Source organism: Dermochelys coriacea, chromosome 1 (assembly GCF_009764565.3).
Source record: "Dermochelys coriacea isolate rDerCor1 chromosome 1, rDerCor1.pri.v4, whole genome shotgun sequence".
NCBI classification, from domain to species: Eukaryota; Metazoa; Chordata; order Testudines; family Dermochelyidae; genus Dermochelys; species Dermochelys coriacea.
Window position 1 is genome coordinate 336080370 of NC_050068.2, and position 25034 is coordinate 336105403.

Genomic DNA, 25034 nt, shown 5'->3' on the forward strand with positions numbered 1-25034 from the left:
GAGTCATTTGGTTTATATCCTAGCTACTTGACAGCCTCAGAGTTTAGCATTCTAAAGACATAAATCAGTCACTGAAGGGTATCTTAAGTGCTGCAGCTTAACAATCTGTTTACAATTATGCACAAAGGATTTAATTCTTTACTTTTCATGTGAGAAACGAGAGGTTCCCTGAAAGTGCCATTTCTAAAATGTAACACATCAAGATTACATAATAAATTATAAAGTATGATCACAGAGCCGAAGCACTTTTCGTTCTAAAAGTGATCAAACTGTACACAATAATTCCCCAGGGCTTGTTCCTTCTAACACTGGCCCTCATAAGTAACTTTAGTTATGTCAATAGTCCCATTGACTTCTCATGTGCATCAAGCTATTTAGCTGCATAAGTGTTTCCAAGATCCTAGCTATAGACTTAAGACCGGATGCCTTTCTGGAAGATATGCTTTAGTGAACAAAATTTATTGGGCTTAATATTGAAGTAAATGGACAAAATGTTATGACCTATGTGTGACACCCTGGCACCCCAATATTCACCACTGTCATGTAGTTAGGATATGTTTTGTACTAAGTATGCCTTGCGACGTATTATTCTAAAAGTCTCGATCTGCTAGATATTAATATCTCATTGTATTGTATGTGCTATCGTCATATGTGACGTTATGAAGTGGGCTATGTTTGTGTTACTGAAACAAGTTGTGAGGCTGAGAACACCCACAAGCAGCTTTTCAGGTACAACAATAAAAAAGCCAAACAATGTTAATGGTTTATTGAGGAAATGCACACAAGCACAAGGATTACCTCAGGAACTGTGTACAATAGAAACCTCTCAGAGACAGAACTACACAATGGGAAATGTTTGACCCAAGTCGCAGCAAAAAGAGCTTTCCAGAAAGTGGGAAGAAGATATAAAAGGGGGGAAAATGACATCATGACAACACACCTGGAAACACCTGAGGAACAAAGACTGAACTGGGGGAAGTGATGGTCCCAGACTAAAGGGATTTTTACCTGTGAATGGAACATCTGGGGATTCCAAGCTGTAAGCAAGTGCAGCTTGCCCCTTAAGAATTTCCAGCTTGCTTGTATCAGCTCTTAGGGTGAGAATCTGCTATTCATATCCAATCTATTTAGTATATTAATTTTAGTTTGCATTTTTTGTTTATTTGCTAGATAATCCAAGTAATTTCTTCTAGTTTTTTCAAAGGTTCAAAAGAATTTCACACTTTTTTACATATTACTTAGCAGCAAGAAAAGACATTTACAGCATTTGGGAATGCTAGGTAAGGCCAGTTTTAATGTCATGTTTGTATGACAGTTGCTCTATAGGTACATGAAATCTCTTTTATGCATGTGTCCACTTTGAGATATTCACTATTCAGTGATTTGGACACAGTGATCATTCAGACACACTGATATTAAGGGAGGATTGTCCAAATCAGTTCTTACAACAGGATCCCATTGTATTGGCTGCACTCTCAAAGCTAAGATTTTTTAGACCATTACTAAACAAAGGGTAAAAGGTAAACTGCTTATCTAAATCTTATCCCATAATTAATTTTTTAAAATAATTACTCTTTACTTTTTAAGAATTTTACTGAAGCATCAAGATTTAAATGAACCAGAAGAATAGCTGCAGCTCCTTAAAATGTTAGGCATATATTCTGAATTTTCCTTTAGTGTACATCGGCCACACATCTCCACACTTTCAACAGACACATACACACCTGACGGTCTGACTCCTACACCTGAAATGTACATTCCCAGACTTACATCTCACAGGGCTTTTCAAAATCATGTATTTTGTTACTGACTAAAAAACAGGTACAGGAAAAAATGGTTCGCTATATGCAAGCTAGCTACTCAAAAAGGGAACCTGATTCTCCTCTGGCCCAGCATAATTCAGGAGCAACTTCAATGTCAGTGGAGTTACACTGCTGTAAAATCAGTGCATTTTATTGCTACTCAATTACTGCGTACATTCACAATGTAATCAATCCATGTAAATATAGCTGGAAGCTGGAGAGAAATTCAAGAAGAAATCTAGTCTAACCTCCTGTGTAACACAGGCCAAAGAACTTTCCCCAAATAAATCCAAGAGCATATTTTCCACAAAAACATTAAGTCTTGGTTTTAAAATTGCCAGTGATGGAGCATCTACCATGTTCCTTAGTAAATTGTTCCAATGGTTAATTACCCTCACTGTTAAAAATTTACACCTGATTTCCAGTCTGAATTTGCCTAGCTTCAACTTCCACCCACTGGTTTGTGTTATACCTTTCTCTGCTACATTGAAGAACCCATTATCAAACATATATTCCTCATATAGGTACTTGTAGACTAATCCAGTCACCCCTTAATCTTCTCTTTGTTAAACTAAATAGATCAAGCTCCTTAAGTCTATCACTATAAGGCATGTTTTCTAATCCTTTAAATCATTTTCATGGCTCTTCTCTGAATCCTCTCCAATTTATCGACATCCTTTTTGAATTGTGAACATCAGAATTGTATACAATATTCCAGCAGTGGTCACACCACTGCCAAATACAGAGATAAGATAACCTACTCGGGATTTCCCTGTCTAGGCATCTAAAGTCCTTAGCACTTCTGGCCACAGTGTCGCACTCGGAGCTCCTGTTCAGCTGATTATCCACCAAGACCCTCAAATCTTTTTTCTATCTGAACATTTTAGTGAGGTCTTAATATATAACTATTTTGACTTTAGGATTTGATTGTATTTAAACTGTCAATTATATTAAAAGAAAATAATCTTTTCCTAGTATTTGTTTTTGTAAAATGAATGGTTAAAGATAAATTACAAGCACATATGAAAATTAGAAAGAAAATATAAAAAGCACCAGATGCTGATTTCAATGACACCAGTGCAAAACTGGAAAGACTTCATTAACTTCAATAGAGTCAGTCTGTTTTTCCATCCCACTGTAAATGAGTGAAGAAATTACCCTACAGTTTGTTTGTCATGAGGGGAAAACTACACTCAACATGATTGCTAGGGAAAATGCCACCCCTTTTCACATTAGTCTCACCTCTTCATTTGAATGCAAATCCTGCCCTTACATACTTGAGCAAAGCCCAAGATGAGCAGGCTCTTTCAGATGGAAGCATACCACCTATTCATTACACCAAAAGCCAAGCAAGTGACACATGAATATGGCAGTGGATGTTTGCACTGTATTTTATGGCAGCATTACAAAAGGAAAAGAAAAATACATTCTCTTCTAACTAAAATTCCCGTGCTGTTCTAGTCAGATAAGGTATTCTTTACATGATGTCCTGGTCTGTTGTGTTGCTCTGCCCTGTTGGAAGGCTGCTGGGGCTTTCACCACAGATGTGGCTGAGTCTGAACGAAAGGTGAAGCGATTTCTTCACCCAGTTCATTGGGCTGTATGTTTCCATGTGATTTTGGACTAAGGAAAAAGTGTTCCAACATCCAGGGAAGCGAGTTCCATGAGAAGAAACCCACCAAGGAGGCAACTGTAATTGTGCATCTGGGGCCATGTAAACTGGTGGGCTGATCCGGCAGCAGGGGGAAGATGCAAGCAAGCTCCAAACAACAGCTTGACTCCAGTTCTCTTCTCAGGGCTTTCTTTACTAGCAGACGTGCAGACCAAAACAAAACACAGGCGAGAACAGTGCCACTGCCCCTCATGGGCTTGTCTTAGCTTCATAGCCCTTCCAGCACTTCTAGAACTTCACAGGCAAACCCAGCTGAGGCTTCTCCCCAGGTAGCTCCTGATCTTTGCAGGTGGCTCTTTTCAGGTCTTACATCCTGACTGGTGCAGAAAGCCCCTTTCCTCACCTTGGGTCCCCACTGTCTGCTCCTCTGTGTAAGGGGACTGTTGCCCCCTTACTAATATTCAGTGGGGGTGTTTTAGTTGCTAGCTCCCAGTACTAAAAAGGGGGAAGGGTAGATGGGGAATCAGGACCCTGAGCCCCCAGGAACCATGGGGAGAGGCAAATGCTCCAGGTCAGCCTGAACGACAGGGCAAACAGGCTAATCAGGGAGCCACGAGGCCAGGGAGCTCCCATCCTCTGTGTCAGCTGGAATTGCATGGGTCAGACAGAGTGGGGCCGAGCTAAGAAGAAAGCAGGGGCCCGAGCTGAGCTGGGGAGCAGAGCTGTGCCAGATCCAGAGGGACCAGAAAAGCACCCCACAGAGAGCAGACTCTGTGCTGGGAGCAGAGCTGCAGTAACCAGAGCCAGAGGGGCCAGAAAAGCCGCCCAGGAAACAGGTCAGTGCTGGGAGCAGAATCACAGAAGCAACCTGCAGAGCAGACCTGTCCTGGGAGCAGAGCTGCAGCAACCAGAGCCAGAGGGGCCAGAGAAGCAACCCAGGGAGCTGGAGGCAGAGCAGCAGCAGCAGCGCAGAGACAGAGTGGTGGAGCTGGGGCTGGAGCAGTCCAGAGCTGGGTGTGGTAAGCAGCTGGGGAGACCGAGATGGACCCTGGGCAGCAGGCCCAGCACAGGGAGATGCCTCAGCCAAGAGGCTCTGCAGGCCAGGCTTGGATCATAACCCCGACAGGGCAAGAATGAGACTTGGAAAAAGGGCACTACCACCTAGAGCCTGAGAGCGTGTGGCCACCACCAGAGCAAGTGTTCAACTCACAGCATCCCTGCAGCACAGCCAGGGCTGGAGAAGAAGGCCGGGGACTTACAAGGAACAGACTGTGAACTGCCCTGACATTCCAGAGACACTGTTTGTGAGGTTCCCTGCCACAGAGCAGGGTGATGTATTTCCTTTAACCTTTCTCATTTCCCCTTATTCTTTTTAAAATTAATTGTTGATTAAATAACTTGCATTTGCTTTAAATTATATGTAATGGTCAGTGGGTCAGAGAAGGCCCAGTGCAGAGAGAGTACCCCAGAGTGGGGACACCCTAGCCCCTATTCTAGGTGACTGCAGCAGGGTTGGGGGTCGAGCCCCCCCAGGAATCCTGGGCCCAGCCTTGTTGGGCTTACAAGAACTCTGCCAGACAGAAGAGTGGAAGCAGAGTCCTCAAGGGCAGGGTGGCCACTCAGTAAAGAAAGTGGGAGCGAGGACTCAGATCCTTTTCTTAGCCCACTTCACCGGGATAGTGCAGAAGCCAGGAAAGTTCCCCACAATAGCGGGACTATTCCCCCTTACATCTGCATAAGAGGTAGGAAGCCCTGTATACAATTTCCTGTAGGACACCTTACCTGCAACTACATTTCCCAGTCTAATTGGTCTGAGGGCCTTAACAGGCACACTTGCATGTGTGCATGAGCCCCACAGTTCAGTGCCCTAATACAGGCCCACTCCCACATTACTGCTATGCTAAAGTTCCCATTAATTCAGTCCAGATTTAGGGAAAACTCCCACTGATTTAAATAGAAGGTTTGCCTGTGAATGGGTGGCAAAATGGGGCCCTTATCAAGTGTTTGTTTTACTATACGAGGATGAGGTCTGTCCAAAAGTGAAAAGAGATAAATCACAGGACTGTTACTCCACACGCTACCCCTCAAACATTCACATGGTGTTGCCACAAAACAAGCTGCAAGCTAAGGATGCCCTCAAATACAACAATTTGTGACCTTATGTCAGTGCACACTGTGGCAGGTCAAAATAACTCGTTCCAAAGAAGAGAGTGGGGATGTGACATGTTTATCTGTTTCGCCCATATGTGGATGTGTTTTCTAGCACTGACAGCTCCTGTAGGTTGGCAGCTTTTCAGGAGTTTGTCAGCTCTTGATAGCATTCTATTGCTGCAGAGAAGGGTGGGTCCCACTGTAGATTGCACAGTGATAACCACGCTAACATGTAACCCTGCTTACACTGCTGAGGGCTGCAAGTACATAAGATGTCGAGGAATATGGGAATTCCTGTGCAGCATTTTCACCAACGTTTGTACAGTTGACTGAAGTTATTGCCTTTATTTATTCATTTATTTAAATTTAAAACAACAAGCCAAGGCTCTAGGTGCCCTAACAATACAGTAAATGCAATGAATCCCATCAGTATAGAATTAATCATTTCAGGAGGAACTCAGCCAGCTGGATGCCTATCAAAACTCCTTTTCACCTCTTCATCATTGTGAGGAGCGTGCTCTCTTCAAAATCCTTTCTACTGCCTTCCTTTTAAACTACACCCTCTATTGGTTACAAACTACTGTTCTTCAAGTATACCACCTAGGAGTGACATGCTGTAACAAACACCCACTGGTGCTCTTTTCTGTCTACTTCTATGCTGATTTTGCAGTTATTATTTGTTTGAAGAGAGTCACAGGGTCTCTTCTTTATAAGCAGTTTGTAATATTTGTCAAGTGTCTTAAGCTCTTTGGATGAAGACATTAGGGCATATGCCTATGAGCTCTCTTATGGAAAAGCCCTATGGAATTTAACAGAAAACCCTCTTGAGGTTTGTAGGTCCTTTGTAATTTCATAGAAAATACTATCCCTGCTATAGAAGGGTGATCCTACTCTATTTAGTGCTATAGATTTATACAGTAATATCTACAAAATCCTAAATTAATTGGGAAAAAATCCTATAATTTTAATGGTATTAATTCCTTTTACATTCTACAGGGTGAACGTGACTGTGCTGAAAAGGGGGTAGTTTGTCAACCATACCACAGTTGACACATTAATAGATGGGAGTTATCAATCACCTCCACAATTACCTAGAATAAGCTGATTAAAAGCTACAACAATTAAAGAAACCATGTACTTGAAGAAAAGAGAAAAAACCCTGTTAACGGGTGATGAAATTGTGATGACAGAATACAGAAACTATATTTTTTTTAAAAAAAGTATTAAAATAATACTCCTCATCAAGAATTTCATAGTGGATAGCTGCTCTGTCTCTTTCCAACATATGTGACTAACTATGCTGTAACAGAAAATTGTAAAAAGGTATTTTTTTAAAAAAGGGGGGAAGGGTCCCCTGCTTTTGAGACTTCTTTAAATACTATTTCAGAAATACTGTAACTTATCTGACTCTACAATGTAAATTTGGCAAGTGAATATATAGAAAGTAGCATTCTAAGAGTAAATAGGGGGATATTCAGAGTTAGATATTCAGGGTTATAACTGTTCTTCTAAAAAAAGAAAAGGAGTACTTGTGGCACCTTAGAGACTAACAAACCTAAGGTGCCACAAGTACTCCTTTTCTTTTTACGGATACAGACTAACATGGCTACTACTCTGAAAACTAAAAGGAGTACTTGTGGCACCTTAGAGACTAACAAATTTATTAGAGCATAAGCTTTCGTGAGCTACAGCTCACTTCATCGGATGCATTCGATGAAGTGAGCTGTAGCTCACGAAAGCTTATGCTCTAATAAATTTGTTAATCTCTAAGGTGCCACAAGTACTCCTTTTCTTTTTGCGAATACAGACTAACACGGCTGCTACTCTGTACTCTGAAAACTGTTCTTCTGAATCCCCCAAAACTGAGTAACAGCCTGTATGCACATCTCTAGATTCACTAGCTTTATAAAATTCAAACATTGTTCATGCTCTTTTTCCCCCTGATGAATGAAAACCTGTGCATTAGTTACACAAACTTTCAGTCTGATTGCAAACCTCTTGTGTCTGTCTCAAACCTCTAAGCAGGATTCTTGTATCATCCTTCTGTAGAGTCGTTTGTAATTGTACCATTTGCAGGAAGAAATTTAATATCCTGATGTGTTGCTTCTATCCCTAATGGACACCTATAGCACAATACCCTTTTTTCGGAAGACTCTTAGTTCAAAGAGTACAAAGGACACACTTCAAACCTTGGTAGTCCCAACATGTGTGGTTTCCTTACACAGGGAAAGGCTGGAGCTGAGCCGAGTGGCACAGAGCCAATCAAAACCACAGTCAGTCTAAACACAGCACAGACAAACACTACATTCTGACACTTATTTGCTACTGGAGAGTACCCTTTGGCATTTGGTACTGGAGAGTACCCTTAGGCTACAATGTATGTGAAATCTCTCTCTCCCCCTATCATTGTGTAAGTATATTATGGTTATGGATGCTAGCACTAAATAGATAAGACAGTCAGACAGATACATAGATGCCAATATTGTAAAACCTGAGTGCCTAAAATTAGACATTGAAATCCATACTTAGGCATTTACATAAATGGTCCACTACACAAAAGTTCTTCCTCCTCCCATTGAAATTAATGGGATAAGTAGGTTCTCAGCACCTTTGGTCACTTATTTAGCAGCCGAAATATACCTTGTGTGGCTGTCTTGTGATAAAACTTAAGACAGTTAAATGAAACTCCATAGCAAAATTGTGAGTGAAAACTGGGTTTGATCCTGCGGTACATGTACACACATAGCCTCCTTTGAAGTTAGAATCTACTAAAATCTGCAAATTTTATTTAGTTACATATTTCAAATTATCACAGTATCAATCAGGTATTCACTTATTGATTTTGATTTATCACAAGTAAATTTTAGTTCTATTGTAAAAGTGAGTTTACACTCTGGAAAGCACTTCTACAGAAACAGCAGTATGTGGTTCCATAGTAATTGTTTCAGTAACTTCAGCCTGAATGCTGTGGTACTTATAGCAGCAAAACTCCCACTGAAATCATTGGGAGTTGAGCTAAAGTAAGGACTTGTAGAAACAGAAATCTGCCTCCCTTACAAGTGATTTCCCCCCTTCCACCGCCCAGTGGGATAAGAAAGTGTGTGGTAGGAATAATTCTGTTATCCATAACTATCCCTAAGAGATGGGTGGGTGCCATTTTTAATTGTCACAGTTCTGACTATACTATTGAGCTCTATGATTGAAAATGATCATTCGGAAAAGCATACAAAGAAATAGGAATAAAAGAATAAGTAATAGCTATTCAGATTGTGAAGTCTGATATTAGAAACTCTTTTCTACAATGCTCTCATGTCTTCCCTTCAGGCAGATGGGCCCAACCTGAGTTACACTGGTATAGCCCACAGCAGAATTTACCTTTTAAAACCTCCTGTTGTATTTAAAGAAAATATAAAACACAGCTGAGGATCTAACTTTCTTCAATCAGAAACATATATGTTATAATCAAAAAGCAGTTTTAGTTAGAGCTTTTGTGGCTAGCACCTGGTTTTTATACACTAGGAGCCAAAGGTATGTGCAAAAAGCATCAAATCATCATCCCCACTGGAAATATTGAAGGTTAAACTGACATCCTTCTCTTAGATACGGTCTAGAACAGTGGTTCCTAAATTGTTCCACCGCTTATGCAGGGAAAGCCCTTGCCGGGCCGGGCCGGTTTGTTTACCTGCTGTGTCCGCAGGTTCAGCCGATCGCAGCTTCCAGTGGCCACAGTTCGCTGCTCCAGGCTAATTGGAGCTGCTGGAAGGGGCGGCCAGTACGTCCCTTGGCCCATGCTGCTTCCCGCAGCTCCCATTGCCTGGAGCAGCAAACTGCGGCCACTGGGAGCCGCGATCAGCCGAACCTGTGGACCTGGCAGGTAAACAAACCGGCCCGGCCCACCAGGGGCTTTCCATGCACAAGTGGCGGAACAAGTTTGGGAACCACTGGTCTAGAAGTAACAAAATTAATTTTACCCTGGGTAGAGGCATGGACTATGTCTTGTAGCACCCAACAGAAGTCCCTTGTAACCCAAATAATTCTCATTATTAGTACAGTTAAGAATATTTAAATTGTCTTCAAAATATTGAGTGCCATTTAAAACACAGCAGACTAACATACTGATGGGACATATTCTATACTTAGTTAGACCCATAATCCCAATGAAATCAGTAAGCAAGGACAGAAATGACCTCACTGTTTTTTTAAAAAAAAAAATTTGTCTTGCAAATGTCTCCTTTGAGAGATGTCCTTGCCCATTTGTTGATATTTTGGTTTCATGAAGTGCACAGCCCCTATAGATATCCGACCTAATACATTTCTTTATTGCTATAAGGGGTCACACACACTGACAACCTCCATTGATTAAAAGCAAACCATTTAACAATGGGAGGTGAGATTATTAAGTCTGGTTACGAGGACGCATCACATAGTGCATTTGCCATTTAGCCAGCGAAGACAGAAAAAAAACCCAAAAACACAAGACCAGGAAAGGGACTGAAAACAAATTTATCAGATGAACTGTGTAGAAAACAAACTGACCTTTTTTACATTTTTGTTTAAATCAACCAAGCTGAGCAGAAAGATGTGGTCTTTAGCTCCGATTAGCAGCCAGCCCCTCTCCTCATCTAGCAGCAGGGTCCGAAAATCAAACCCCTCCGCTGAGCCCAGGAATGGGATACAGCTGTTTGAAAGCAGCAAGTCTGTGGGAAAATGAAGAAAATCTTTATAATCAAAATGTTTACATATGACTCATTGGTGTCTGTTATAAATATATGCAACCACCATGGAGGTTGCCGGTGAGATAACTGCAGCGGACAGCATATCTTTCTGGAGTCATAATACAGTTTTTGTTATCCTCAAACATGATTTTTTTTGGCTTTCAATTGGGTTATATTCACTTTCACAACTAATTTTTAATGTGTAAAAATTTGTTAATAAATATTTTAAAAAGTCTCTGAGGAATCAGACTTTTGGAAGAAATTGGAAACAGGGAAAAGGCAAAACTTTGGAAGAAATTTGCTATATCTTTTTCTTGCTGCTATAAAATCTGGCCATGTTATTAACATTATTCTGTATTTTAATTACCATTATGATTATTCACTCCACTCAAGGATTGGGACCCCAATGGGCTCAGCTCTACTCAAACAATGTAACAATAAAGACAGTCACTGATCCAGAGAAATATTACAGGTTTCAGAGTAGCAGCCGTGTTAGTCTGTATTCGCAAAAAGAAAAGGAGTACTTGTGGCACCTTAGAGACTAACAAATTTATTAGAGCATAAGCTTTCGTGAGCTACAGCTCACTTCATCGGATGCATTTGGTGGAAAAAACAGAGGGGAGATTTATATACACACACACAGAGAACATGAAACAATGGGTTTATCATACACACTGTAAGGAGAGTGATCACTTAAGATAAGCCATCACCAACAGGATGCTACAGGACAGGCCCAACAAAGAAAACAACAGAACGCCACTAGCCATCACCTTCAGCCCCCAACTAAAACCCCTCCAACGCATCATCAAGGATCTACAACCTATCCTGAAGGACGAGCCATCGCTCTCTCAGATCTTGGGAGACAGACCAGTCCTTGCTTACAGACAGCCCCCCAATCTGAAGCAAATACTCACCAGCAACCACACACCACACAACAGAACCACTAACCCAGGAACCTATCCTTGCAACAAAGCCCGTTGCCAACTCTGTCCACATATCTATTCAGGGGATACCATCATAGGGCCTAATCACATCAGCCACACTATCAGAGGCTCGTTCACCTGCGCATCTACCAATGTGATATATGCCATCATGTGCCAGCAATGCCCCTCTGCCATGTACATTGGCCAAACTGGACAGTCTCTACGTAAAAGAATGAATGGACACAAATCAGACGTCAAGAATTATAACATTCAAAAACCAGTTGGAGAACACTTCAATCTCTCTGGTCACTCGATCACAGACCTAAGAGTGGCTATACTTCAACAAAAAAGCTTCAAAAACAGACTCCAACGAGAGACTGCTGAATTGGAATTAATTTGCAAACTGGATACAATTAACTTAGGCTTGAATAGAGACTGGGAATGGATGAGTCATTACACAAAGTAAAACTATTTCCCCATGGTATTTCTCCCTCCCACCCCACCCCCCACTGTTCCTCTGATATTCTTGTTAACTGCTGGAATTAGCCTACCTGCTTGTCACCATGAAAGGTTTTTCTCCTTCCCCCCCCTGCTGTTGGTGATGGCTTATCTTAAGTGATCACTCTCCTTACAGTGTGTATGATAAACCCATTGTTTCATGTTCTCTGTGTGTGTGTATATAAATCTCCCCTCTGTTTTTTCCACCAAATGCATCCGATGAAGTGAGCTGTAGCTCACGAAAGCTTATGCTCTAATAAATTTGTTAGTCTCTAAGGTGCCACAAGTACTCCTTTTCTTTTAGAGAAATATTAGACATGATATAACAGGTGAACCAAAGAGATAAATCGGGAATGGAAGGATCTGAGAGATTGAGGTAATAATAAATTTGATAGAGGTTAGCAGAAAAAGTGAGACCACGTGGGTGAGGGAATATCTTTTATTGGACCAACTTCTGTTGGTGAGAGAGACAAACTTTCGAGTTACACAGAGCCCTTCCTCAGGTCTGGGAAAGGAGAGGATCACAGCTAGATACAAGCTCAATTAGATAGGTTAGCATAAGTAGTTAGCACATGTTCTAAGAGACCATTCAAGGTGAAGTGGGCCGTTACAATCCCTGTAGTCATAGGATAAAAAGGGGGGTTAGTGGGTTACAGATTGTTGTAATAAGCTATAAATATAGTATCTTTATTAAAACCATGATTTTTAGTGTCTAGTAAAGTTATGAGTTTAATCTCCCAGGCTTGTCCTTTGAAGGTGTTGTGCAGCCGTCCTTTGAGCCTGGGAGCTTAAATTCGTAAGCTAGACACTAAAAATCATGGTCTTAATAAAGACACTGGATTTGTGGCTTATTACCACAATCTGTAACTCAGGCCATGTCTGTGCGTGCAGCATGGCAGCGGCACTGACACAGCTGTGCCACTGTAGCACGTATGCAGAGCTCTCCCATCAGCACAATAAAACCACCTCCACGAACAGCGGAAGATACAGCGCTGTGTATACGAGCGCTTATGTCGGAGTAACTTACGTCACTCAGGGGGGTGGAATATTCACACGCCTGAGCGAGTATGTTTTGCCAATATAGGCTGTTGTGTAGACATAGCCTCACTAAGCCCCCTTTTTGTCCTATGACTACAGGGGTGCTAATGGGCCACTTCACCTTGAATGGTACCTTCGAATATCTACTAACTACTTTTGCTAAACTATCTGTTCCCTCTTGTATTTAGCTGTGACTCTTAGGCTATGTCTACACTACTGCCTATGTTGGGAAAACTTATCTCGCGCAGGGGTGTGAATATTCCACCCCGAGTGACACAAGTTACACCAACATAAGCGCTCATATGCACAGCGCTATGTCAGTAGGAGAGTTTGTCCCGCCAACATAGCTTCTGCTGCTCGTGGAGGTGGCTTTATTATACTGACGAGAGAGCTCTCTTCTGTCAGCATAGAGCATCTTCACCAAATGTGCTGCAGCTGCGTTGTAAGTGTAGACAGAGCCTAAGTACCTTTCCCAGGCTTGAGGAAGAGCTCTGTGTAGCTTGACAGCTGTCTCTCTCACAAACAGAAGGTGGTCCAATAAAAGCTATTACTTCACCCATCTGGTCTCTAATATCCTGGGACTGACATGGCTACAACAACACTGCACAGCATAAAAAGTCTCAGTTCACCACTTGTCTACCCATACCAGGTGGTTGGAGATGTATAGGAGCATAGTATTAACATTTGAAACAATCTAAGCAATACATATGAGACTCAGGTATGGCACTAAGGCGCAGTCTTGCAGAAGGGGGCAGTATAGAGAAAAACCAGCCCAGCCAATGCTAAAGGAAGCTTGCATGGTGCCTGAATCAGGCACAATGGCCCAGGTCCTCAAGGTATTTAGCTACCTACCTCCAGGAGCCTTGGAGGAGCACAGCCAGTGTAACCCTATGAAAAGGAGGCAGTGTGTGCTTGCCCCACATTGCTGATCTAGCAGCAAAGGAAGTGAGGCCATTGCCAGCCCCCTCCACTTGCGTTGTCCAACCTAGGCAATCAAGTGCCCAGACTTGAATTGAGCTGTTGCTTTTGTGCGACATCCATCTTGGCCAACACTGGGGATTGAACAGGGGAACCTCCAAAGCTAAAAGCATAAGTCTCCACTGCTTGAGTTCCAGAGCCCCCTTCACTAGCACGGGCTTTATCTGACTCTGTGGATCCATGACAGAAGGGGTCATGTAACATATGCCAATCAGTGAATTACACTTGCACAGAGAAGAGCACAAAGACTATGACTGAAACCAGCTCAACAAAGCTCTGGAGGACTTTCTGTCTATAGGTTCTCAATCGGGAAAGCGAGCATAAACCAGGGCTAAAGTTGACCAACCAATTCATCTACCGATATTCTTCTGCCTAACAGTCTCCATAAACACCTCTGTTCTTAGCACATCCTCTGATTCTAAAGCAGATTATTAAGATAGCCCCACCTCTTCCAATTTGATTTCTTTTTACTACATGTCCAGCATGTGGCAGTGCTAGATCAGTTTTCCCTTCACGATGAGATAACTGGCTCTGTGGATGAGGGGAAAGCAGTGGACATGTTGTTCCTTGACTTTAGCAAAGCTTTTGATACGGTCTCTCACAGTATTCTTGCCAGCAAGTTAAAGTAAGTATGGGCTGGATGAATGGACTATAAGGTGGACAGAAAGTTGGCTAGATTGTCGGGCTCAACAGGTAGTGATCAATGGCTCCATGGCTAGTTGGCAGCTGGTATCAAGTGGAGTGCCCCAAGGGTCGGTCCTCGGTCCGGTTTTGTTCAATATCTTCATAAATGATCTGGAGGATGGTGTGGATTGCACCCTCAGCAAGTTTGCAGATGACACTAAACTGGGGAGGAGAGGTAGATATGCTGGAGGGTAGGGATAGGATACAGAGGGCCCTAGACAAATTAGAGGATTGGGCCAAAAGAAATCTGATGAGGTTCAACAAGGACAAGTGCAGAGTCCTGCACTTAGGATGGAAGAATCCCATGCACCGCTACAGACTAGGGACCGAATGGCTAGGCAGCAGTTCTGCAGAACTAGGGGTTACAGTGGATGAGAAGCTGGATATGAGTCAACAGTGTACCCTTGTTGCCAAGAAGGCCAATGGTATTTTGGGATGTATAAGTAGAGGCATTGCCAGCAGATCGAGGGATGTGATCGTTCCCCTCTATTCGACATTGGTGAGGCCTCATCTGGAGTACTATGTCCAGTTTTGGGCCCCACACGACAAGAAGGATGTGGAAAAATTGGAGAGAGTCCAGCGGAGGGCAACAAAAATGATTAGGGGACTGGAACACATGCCTTATGAGGAGAGGCTAAGGGAACTGGGATTATTTAGTCTGCAGAAGAGAAGAATGAGGGGGGATTTGATAGCTGCTTTCAACTACGTGAAAGGGGGTTCCAAAGAGGATGGATCTAGACTGTTCTCAGTGGTAGCAGATGACAGAACAAGGAGTAATGGTCTCAAATTGTAGTGGGGGAGGTTTAGGTTGGATATTAGGAAAAACTTTTTCACTAGGAGGGTGGTAAAACACTGGAATGCGTTACCTAGAGAGGTGGTGGAATCTCCTTCCTTAGAAGTTTTTAAGGTCAGGCTTGACAAAGCCATGGCTGGGATGATTTAGTTGGGGATTGGTCCTGCTTTGAGCAGGGGGTTGGACTAGATGACCTCCTGAGGTCCCTTCCAACCCTGATATTCTATGATTCTATGATTCATGCTGTGGAAGAGAGCCCTCATTTGGGGAGAACACACTTAAACATGGATAAATCATGCATGGCCTGGTTCCCTAAACTGAACCCCACACATCTTTTGGGAGAGACAGATGAATTCAGGGATCAACAGAACAATATCAAGGTTCCTTCCTTCTCAAGGTAGGTGGACTTACTCCCACCCATTTATCTAACCAGCATGATTTATATGCCCAGCACGTGAAGAAAAATGTTATTGTGCTTTCACAAACAGGATCTCCCCATTCAACAAAATAAAGGGAATACCCCAGAGGACTCTTGCACGCAAACAGAGATATGGCAGACGCTATACACCGTTCAAGGATTAAGCCAGTTTCTTGGGAAAACAATATTGGGGAAGAAAAAATATATATTTTATCATTATTCATCTGCTACTGAGGCTATTGTTTCAATAGTTATAAGCTGGCTCTTTGTCATCGTTATGTATGAAGTCCAGGTATTATTGTCTGGCTCATTATTGAATGTTGTTACAGCACAATCTGCAGACAAATTATCCTGTTCCCTTAGGTGAGATTTATCTGGTGCTATTTGGAAAAGTCTTAATTTAAATAGAAAATTAATTCAAATGTTATACCCAAGCTGTTTCAGGCAAGGGCTGTCTTTGTGTGTAGCTTTTAGAGCCAAGGATGTGGCCGGTGTTTAGCAAATAAATAGTATTTTACAAGGGCTGTCTCTTACTCCGACCAAGAGCACAAGAAGCAAGCTAGGGCTGCACAGGTTTTCATGGCATGATGCTATGAACACCTGAGCCCTGTCCAGACTGCTCCTCAGGCTAACATGCAGTTTTTGGAAACTGGGTACCAAATTTTCCAGTGGAGACAAGGCAGTGTAGCCTGAATATCTCCATTTATCCACTGAGCAGGTACAACACACATAGTTAGCTTATCCATACTGCTCTGCCAATGGAGGTTGAAGGGATGATTTATTCTCCATGATCCATTCATTTGTTGGCCTCTCTGTGGAGGCAGCCAATCAGTGCCACTTATGGTGCGTTTTTTCTTTTTTATTTGTGTGTGATGTGGACATCTGTCCATTGGGAATTAAAAGTTGTTCAAGATTCTTTCAAAAGTTGTTGTTAATATTATTTGTATTACTGTAGTGCCCAGAGGTCCCAGTCAAGAATGGGGTCTTTTGTACTGGATGCTGTGAAAATACATAGGATAAGATTCCCTGCAGCTGTGCACGACAGAGTAATGGGTTACAGCCACTTAATACTCCCTAAGGCTACTCTAACTTGAACTAGCAGTGGTCCCTAAGGCCCTATTCAACAGCTGAGCATTGCTGGAGAGCATCATGCTCCAGTCACTCCTCCCTCCTGCCCTCCCTCTCCCCCTCATCAGCTCTACACCATTCTGGGATAAAAGGGATGGCAGAGACCAGGGTGTCTGGCCCATACTATATGTAAATCCCTGTCCTAATGACTTTGCAGTCTAGATTAAAACAGTGCATAAGAGTTGGGTGTAGTAGACAATGGATGGGCTCAAGGAGGAGAGATGAGAGTAATAGCAATGGGAACACATAGCTACATAGATCAGCCATGGATAATTTGCTGGAATTAATTTTAAAGAAACAGGAGATTTTAAATGAAGGACTGTAGGCTGGTGCATTTTAACAGATGCCCTCCTCTTTTTTTTGTCCCAAGTCTCATGAGCACAAAATCAAAATGATAGATTGCGTGATGTGTCTAAATGAGACCACTGACCTCATTTTCATCTGCATCCTAGTAAACCAGGATTTGAATCTGGGTATCCAGAGATAGACAGCTACTGCCCTCTCCCACCTGGCTCTGATTGCCATAGCTCATAAAATCAGTCCACATGCTAAGATATATAGCAATGGAATCTACCATATCTGAGAGGGGAGGAATGAGGCACTGGTTTCCTTTTTCATTTGCTTAATTGGAAGGAAATCTCTCTGCAATGAGCATCCCAAAAGGATAATACGTCATTCCTTCTTCATGAGCAAATACTGTCAAGAAAACTTAAGTAATCATCTCAGGCAGCTATAAAGGGGAAGTGAAAGGGTTGTCTCATGACTGGAACACTTGACTGGGAGCCTGGAGAATTTGGACGGATTTTCCATTGTTTTGCGCAGTAATTTATCCTGCACAGAGGGTGAAAAATGCTATCAAATAAGAACAGCCGCATTTCACACTGACTTTACACAGAGGTCAATGCCAACAAAAGGTGCAAAGCAGTGAAGGATCCAGCTGGCAGTGTTTTTACTTTTAACTAATGCATTTCTGAAAAAAAGCTTGGAAATTAGATTCTGCCTATTGCCATTGATAGGATTAAAACTGAGATGTGACCCATTAAAATCTTGCAAAGCAACATTAGCAGAGAACTCATTAAATTACTGCCAAATCAATCATTACAACCACTCACATTAAAAAGAAGCCAAACTTATGGGTTTCCCCTACCCCTTTTGGGTAAATCTATTAAAGGTGATCAAGGATATTAAAATGATCAAAGTTATCATGAAAAACAGCCCTGCCATCCAAGAGAATTTATTGCTTCTTAGAGAAATGTGTAGATTTGCAGCACTGCACCTTGATCAGTTAGTGGCTGACTGATTCCAACAGTTAAACTGTGTTCTCATATTGCGCCGGAACAGAGTTAATTATACATATGGTCATTTATTAATGTACGGTGAACATTCACTTTAAGAGGTATGCTTTCTGTTTTATTAAAGATTAAAAGTCTATCATTTCCTCAGAGGCTCCGGTTGGGTCATTAAATCAGCATGCAGCTAGTTCCTCATCTATGTTAATGTTTGCCCATTAAGTGGTGAAAATTACAGTCATGCCATCATTTTTATTAATGGAGAAAAGCATCTCAGTAGACCTGACTGGCTATGCCAGTACGATTGTTACTCTACAGTACAGCCATGCTGTAATAAAAATACACTGTATTATGAATGAACATGCCACTGTTTGCACTGCTTACCTGGACTTTAATGTGTAACCCCATCCCCGATTGCAGTTGTGCAGATAGTCCTATTGACTTCAAGCTGTGCAAGATTGGGCCCTTATTCTTGGACCAGTGCTCCATCACAGTGTTCGAGATGCTGCTAGCTGGAGCCACTCTCATTTTGATGACCTAATGGAGCCATTTTTCTAAATTATGGGCCAGGTCATCAGCTGGTATGAATGGGCACAGCTCCACTCATTTCTAAAGAGCTGGGCCCATTTACAGCGACTGACGAGCCTGCCTTAAAAGCACATGTGTGGATGTGTACACATTTGAATATACTTTTTTTTTAATATCCCGTGGCATTTTTCTCACTAACTGTGGTGTTAGCTCCTGGAGTCTTGACTAAGCTGCTATTTTAAATTTCCAAGAATAGCAAGAGCTGCAGAATGAACTAGATAGGTGTGGTGTACAGAGCATTTCATTTCCAAACAAATTTGACTAGAGAAACAGCTGCACAAATAACAGTTAAAGTATTATTATTCCAGAGATGATTCAATGCTGCTTTGTGACTTCATGTTATTGGTGAAAAATGCATAAGGCCTGGTTCACAAACTCCATCTAGCCAAACTAAATAGTTAGCTTTAGACAGCACAAATGAAAACGTATCCGAAATATTTGTTATTATGAAGAAGACCTCAGGCTGTGGATTTGCACAGGTTCCCTTTTTCTGAGAGCAGCTTATCTTTCTTGTGTTACTGCCAAATAAAGCAAAGTCATTGGTGTTACCAAGGCAGTTCAATTCACAGATTTATTTTTTTAAAATGAAACTATGGCCATTAAAGGTTACACACAGATAGTTTAATCCAGCACAAATTATTTACAACCATGCCAGCCCTGGAATACCACCAATGGGTACAAGCCACATCCCACCACCCTATTCACACGGCAAGTAAGCGTGGAATGGAAGAAAAGAAACCCCATCCTTGAAACAAAGCTTTCTCTGGAAGAGCTCATGCAAATTAGCTTCCCATCACATTTATTCCACAATTCCCAGTTCTCAGAACTGCACATCCTGCCTCTCCCCCATCCACCTCCCACAGCTTCCTGCTGTAACTTTCCTGCAAGCCTCAGGTAGACAGTCTGTACTGTTTCACTGGAGTCCATTTCTCCTCCTCCCAATTGCCATTTTAAGTGAACGCAGTCATAGGGGAGTAGCTGAAAAGCCCTACTCTCTAATATCTTGTCTAGCGGTGTGGGGCAAAGGTGCTGAATCTTTAGCCTAATGGGTTCTTCTCTTCCTCTCCTGAATCCTCACAAAAAGGAGTTGCCAGCCTGGGAGAAGCCAATAAATGTAGCCTTCTGCCCTATCTTTTAAAGTTTTCCCTCAGTGACTGAGGTTCAAGCATCTAAAGAAGAACACATCCTCTATATTGGGATGTTGGGACATTTAATATGCTCCTCATTGAATCCTCAAATTGTTCCTAAAATCTGGATTACAGTTTTTACCTGTGGGATTGGCAGGACTATTCACTGAAAGGGCAGCTGAGGAAGGACTTGTGCTATCTTCCACACTCATTATCAGGATTTAAACTTCAGGAATCTCCCATCAATCTTAAAATTGTGAAGAAGGCAAATCCTTAATCTATTCGGCCACAAATCCCCTCCCCGATCTGTTCCCCACATATCTACCAACCAATAAAAATGGAAGCAACATGCCACACAGTTCAGCTAGGGATTGTGACACTAACTGGGGGACTCCTAGGTCTACAGTTGTTCAGGTCCTCAAAATGGACTTTGACATGAGCTGAATTAGAAATGTCCTCCTAGCCTGGAGCGCTCAGAGGCTTTGTAGGTCAGTAGCAGTAGTTCATTTTGTCTGGACCAATGAAATTATAGAATTGGACCCACAATATTAAAGTGAGAGTCAAGAATGAACTTTCACCTTAAGATCCTGTTCCCCTACCTCCAAATTTCTCATGTCTGGTGTTGAGGATTTTAAAAGTATCATGAGCACAAGGTAAATAGTGCATGCAAATATGCACTAATCAGAAGTACAATCAACACAAAGGAGACATTTTGTGGGTGGAAAGACTGGCAAAGTTCTCTTTGGCTGTCTTATTTGAATGGTCTGTATTAAATGGGTTTACTCTGAACCCCTCTTCCCCACTGCCACATCTGTCCCCATCACCCTGGCCTGCCATCCCTCTTCCATGAATTTCCTTACCATATTTATTTGAGTGCATGATCCAAAGATCTCAAGTTCAAACCAGACTACATTCTCTGAGGGATGCTCAGCCACCAGAGCGCAGGTCATGCTACAAAGCACATAGCTATCACACTGAGTAAAAGGTAAGGACTGGCCTAAAGAGACTAGGACTAGCCAGCGCATACAAAATTTTAAATTGGCAACAGAATGGTCCAGCAGAAAGCTGATTGCATCAACAGGAGCCCAGCCATTCTGGGAGACACATTAACTTCCATTAATATAGGCCACCATGCAGCAGATTCAGCATTTGGTCACAGTCATAGTCAGTGGCTCATCAGGCAAGTAGCCCTTTACAGTTCAGATGTTCATGTTGCACATTTCAGGCAAATCCAGGTGTTAAAAATGTAACAGTCATACTTACCACTTACAGCAAATAGAGCTTTACTTTCCCAGAGAGTCATACATACAATTATCTGTGGTACTATGCCTCATTTTAAAATAAAATGACTGTCATTACACTTGTCTCCAAAATAGCACCAGCTTTTTACTTTAAAATGTATTTTGCTTTCGAGTTACTCAGAAAGGATTGTTTTCCAACATTAAAATCCTATCTACTTTCAAAACTGGTCAGATTTTGCTTGTTTGCAGTGCATTTTAAGTCAGAAACATGACTAAAAATGGCTACTTTGACCTTCGCTATTCTTCTGCAATGACTTTTACAGCACAGTTTGCTCCATTTACAAGTTGAATGATGATTTTTCTAACTGCGAGCTCTTCAAGTTCAAGCTAGGTTCATCCTGCCACTTACAACATCACCTTAAAAAAAAATTGATCCTGCAATCTCGACATAGCTGAAGATACACAAGGCAGACTAGAACCCAACTCATTTTTCCCTAGCTGTACTGGCTTTGAGGACCTAACATGAGTTAACAATTGGTTTTGCCTGGAAAGCACATGCATGCCTCTAACATACAGGTGAAAAAGCTGCCCTGCTCCTTCTCAGAGAGCATTTGAGAAAGGAGCAAAAATGATGCGCAGGGAGGAAGGTGAGTGGAGATGTCAATCAAGAGATTGCTCATACCATGTGGACCCAAGCTCATGGTGGTTCTCTCTGAAGACAGACACACATAGTTGATGACAGGCTGAGGGAACGGCCAATAGTTCTATGCATGTACCAGATCCAATGACCTAAATTTCCATATGGTGAAGAGGTTATAGGAGATAAAGTCTTCTATTCCTTCCATAGCCTGTTCACTAGAGGGCAAATTCTGAAATCTTTACTCAGTTTTTGCTCCTTGTCCCCACTCTCCACTGGGAATTTTGCCATTGATTTTAATGAGGCTTGGGATTCAACTCTTGTCTTGAATAGGAATTTGCTTAAATAAAGACTGATGAAGAATTGTGTTAGGTATTGACAATCTGGCTCCAGTAGAATGCGTGATACTACCGGTAGGTGCTGATACATGTGGTTCTTAGTGTGATTCATGCTTGTCTGACCCACTTCTTGGAACATGTGTTTGGTGCCAGAATTTGGCCCACAGGGAACAGATCTGTTGAATACAGAGGTTCCAGTTTATAAAGTGTTTTTTAAAAAATATTATCTCCACCCTTAAAAGTTTCTCCCCAGTTTGAAACTTATTTGCCGAGTTTCTGATGAGAGCAATTTTTGATAACCAAGTAGACTGGGGTTTATAAGTGAAATGATGGGAGACCCTAACCTAGTGTGGCGTAAACAACTCTGCTATGATAAAAGTGTTAAATGACTATGGACCATAAAGCACATTAAAATCAATTCTAACGAGCTTCGGAGAGTAGTAGAACATCACAAACTTTTTTTGAAATAGGTGAATTGACAGAATTAGGAGAGTTAACACAAACACATTTATTGGCTTAGTTGTCTTTAAAGTACTTTCAGTACCTTCTTTGTAAGAATGTTTCATTGACAAAAGAAACCAAATAGGTGCCTTATTATTCCTATGACTGTGAAAAAAATTGGTAATTTTCTTATTAGCATGAGAGGAAAGTAAGAACTAGCAGGGTTTTCTCAGATGTAGTACTGTTTATACTGACTCAGAGACCATTAGAAAATTAAAGTATAAAAGGTATTAATTTTACATCCATGCTATAAGCTCATCAGGTCTCACCTCCTAAATTGCGTTGGGCCTGGTCAAGACTTGGATGTGACAGCAAAGGAAAATTAAAATCAAGGGCCAGATCCTCAGCTTGACTTCAATAAGGCCATGACAAGTCACAGCAGGTATCCATCCAGGCCCCAGTTTGCTGCAGAAAGTTGTGTGGGCAGTTCTATAGATGACATTCTTCCCTTAGAATCAGTACTGAGAGAAAGCCCCCTCATGCTGTCACACGAGATATAAATGCGAGTCCTGGCTACTGATAGTAACTACATGAGTAAGGTGTCCTGACCACATTAGTGTTTAGGTAATTATATTCTGCCTAGGCAGTTCCAACTGAATGTAGTTAGGTCAGGGTTTCTAGTTTGAGGTTAAAACCAATAAAACCACATAAAAAAAATCTGAAAACAGGTCATTATAAATCAGATTTGGGGGGGAGGGGACAATATTTATTTTATATAGTTCAGAGAAACCTGTTCAAAACACTGCTAAACAATTTTTACTCCAAAATGGAGCCCTTACTTGTCTAAAAATAAAATAAAACAGGAAAAATATATTGAATATCCTATGTATGACAATCTTTGTTTCCTATCCTAAACCATTTTGTGGTCTTGCTGCAAGTTGTTAAACAGCTTCTACACTTCATCCCATTCAGTGAAAAAAATATCATTCAGTGGTTAGGTATCTGGCCTAGATCTTGGGTAGACCTGGGTTCAAGTCCTTGCCCTGTCACAAGCACTCCCTTATGTTGCCTGGGCAAGTCACTTGGCCTCCCCATGCCTCGGTTCCCCATCTGTAAAATGGGGATAATAGCACTGCCCTACCTCTCAGTGGTGCTATGACATTAAAGATCATGAGATGTTCATGTAATGAGGGTCATAGAAATACCTAAGATAGATATAAAAAATAGCTGCATTTCATCCGTAAGAGTCTTTCAAGAGTGTGTAGAATAATTACCACATAGGTAAAATGATTTAGAATCCTCTATAATTTAAGACACTTTTTTTTTTTTTTTTTACAATGCAAGCAATTATTTTATTGTATAGTTAGCTTAGAAACACACTAAATTCTTAATGGGGATTAGAAATAGGGACTGATTGGTAAAATTCTGCCCACATGGAGACAAAACAAAACATTTCATCTCATCAATAAAAGTGAATTTCATTACAGTATTTCACTGTGGAAAGAAGATTACAAAATATTTTGTGTGGGTGAATTTTTTCATAACTCCATTTTTTACTTTAACTCCCATTTATGCTATATTAAACTCTGTTTTACTCAGTTTAACTATTTACTCCTTCATATATACTTGTTGGACACTCATTTAATTCTAATGGGCTATTCTTGTTAAGAGTTAAGTTGTTTTTCTCAATGGTGCTGCTAATTAATGCACCATAAAAGCAGAACCATTTTCAGCAATGAAAAAATCTGCATGGTATTAGCTCAGATTAGCATTATAAAAATTCTGACATGGAAAACTAAATTATATTCTCAATTACACTTTGATATTGATGGAGTTGAAATTCTGATAAGACATCTGGAAACAAATGTCACTGTATATGTAGATTTTTTTCTTTAAAACATTATTTCTAGTAGAGTAACAGATAGCACCCCCAACCAGAGTTGGAGCCCTAGTATGCTACATGATGAACACATGGTCAGACACAGCTCTTGCCTCAAAGAGCTCACAATCTACTTTAACACAAAACACAACTAATCAGAAGGAATGGGGCAGGGAAGATGAAGGAAACAATAAGGACATGCATTTACACAGGCCAGCTGTGTGCACTGCCAGATTACATCAGATCGGTTTGGGTTTTTTTTTTTTAGTTCTATATCAATAAAGAGAAACTAAATATAAACTACAGGCTAATATTACAGATCAAATAATGTGGGTGGGGAAACTGAAGCAGCATCTACATGTTTTATGTATAACCTTTGCTGTCAGCATAATACTTATGTAGAAACACACATTTTTCATCAGATGATCTCAACGCATTCTACAAAAGGAAGTCAGCATGATTATCCCCATCATACATATGGGTTAGTGCTATGTTATACAAAGCACATGGGATCTTTTATGAGAGAGAAGGCAAATACACCATATTTATTAAAAATACAACAGTTAGCATATGCTTTTCAGTCACACACATACACATCATGCACATAGTCCTGGAAGTTGATGTTTTTATAGTTACCAGTCTGTTGTAGCTCCAGTCAATCTAATGGCCAGTTAGACTGAGCACGAGTGAGGAGCTGGACTCTGTCGGTCGCGATCCGATGCTCAGAGGTTTTGGCAGGACTGAACCCAGAGTT

General features: G+C 41.4%; 1 protein-coding gene across 8 annotated transcripts in view; it reads right to left on the reverse strand.

Annotated features, from left to right (window-relative positions):
* Nucleotides 1-25034, reverse strand: part of SEMA3D (semaphorin 3D) — a 201093-nt gene that overhangs the window by 93282 nt on the left and 82777 nt on the right. For all 8 annotated transcript variants that reach the window (XM_038384707.2, XM_038385302.2, XM_038385484.2 and 5 more), the window contains one exon: nt 10102-10262. In XM_038384707.2, coding sequence (XP_038240635.1) covers nt 10102-10262 — 161 coding nt within the window. The remainder of the gene's footprint in view (nt 1-10101; nt 10263-25034) is intronic.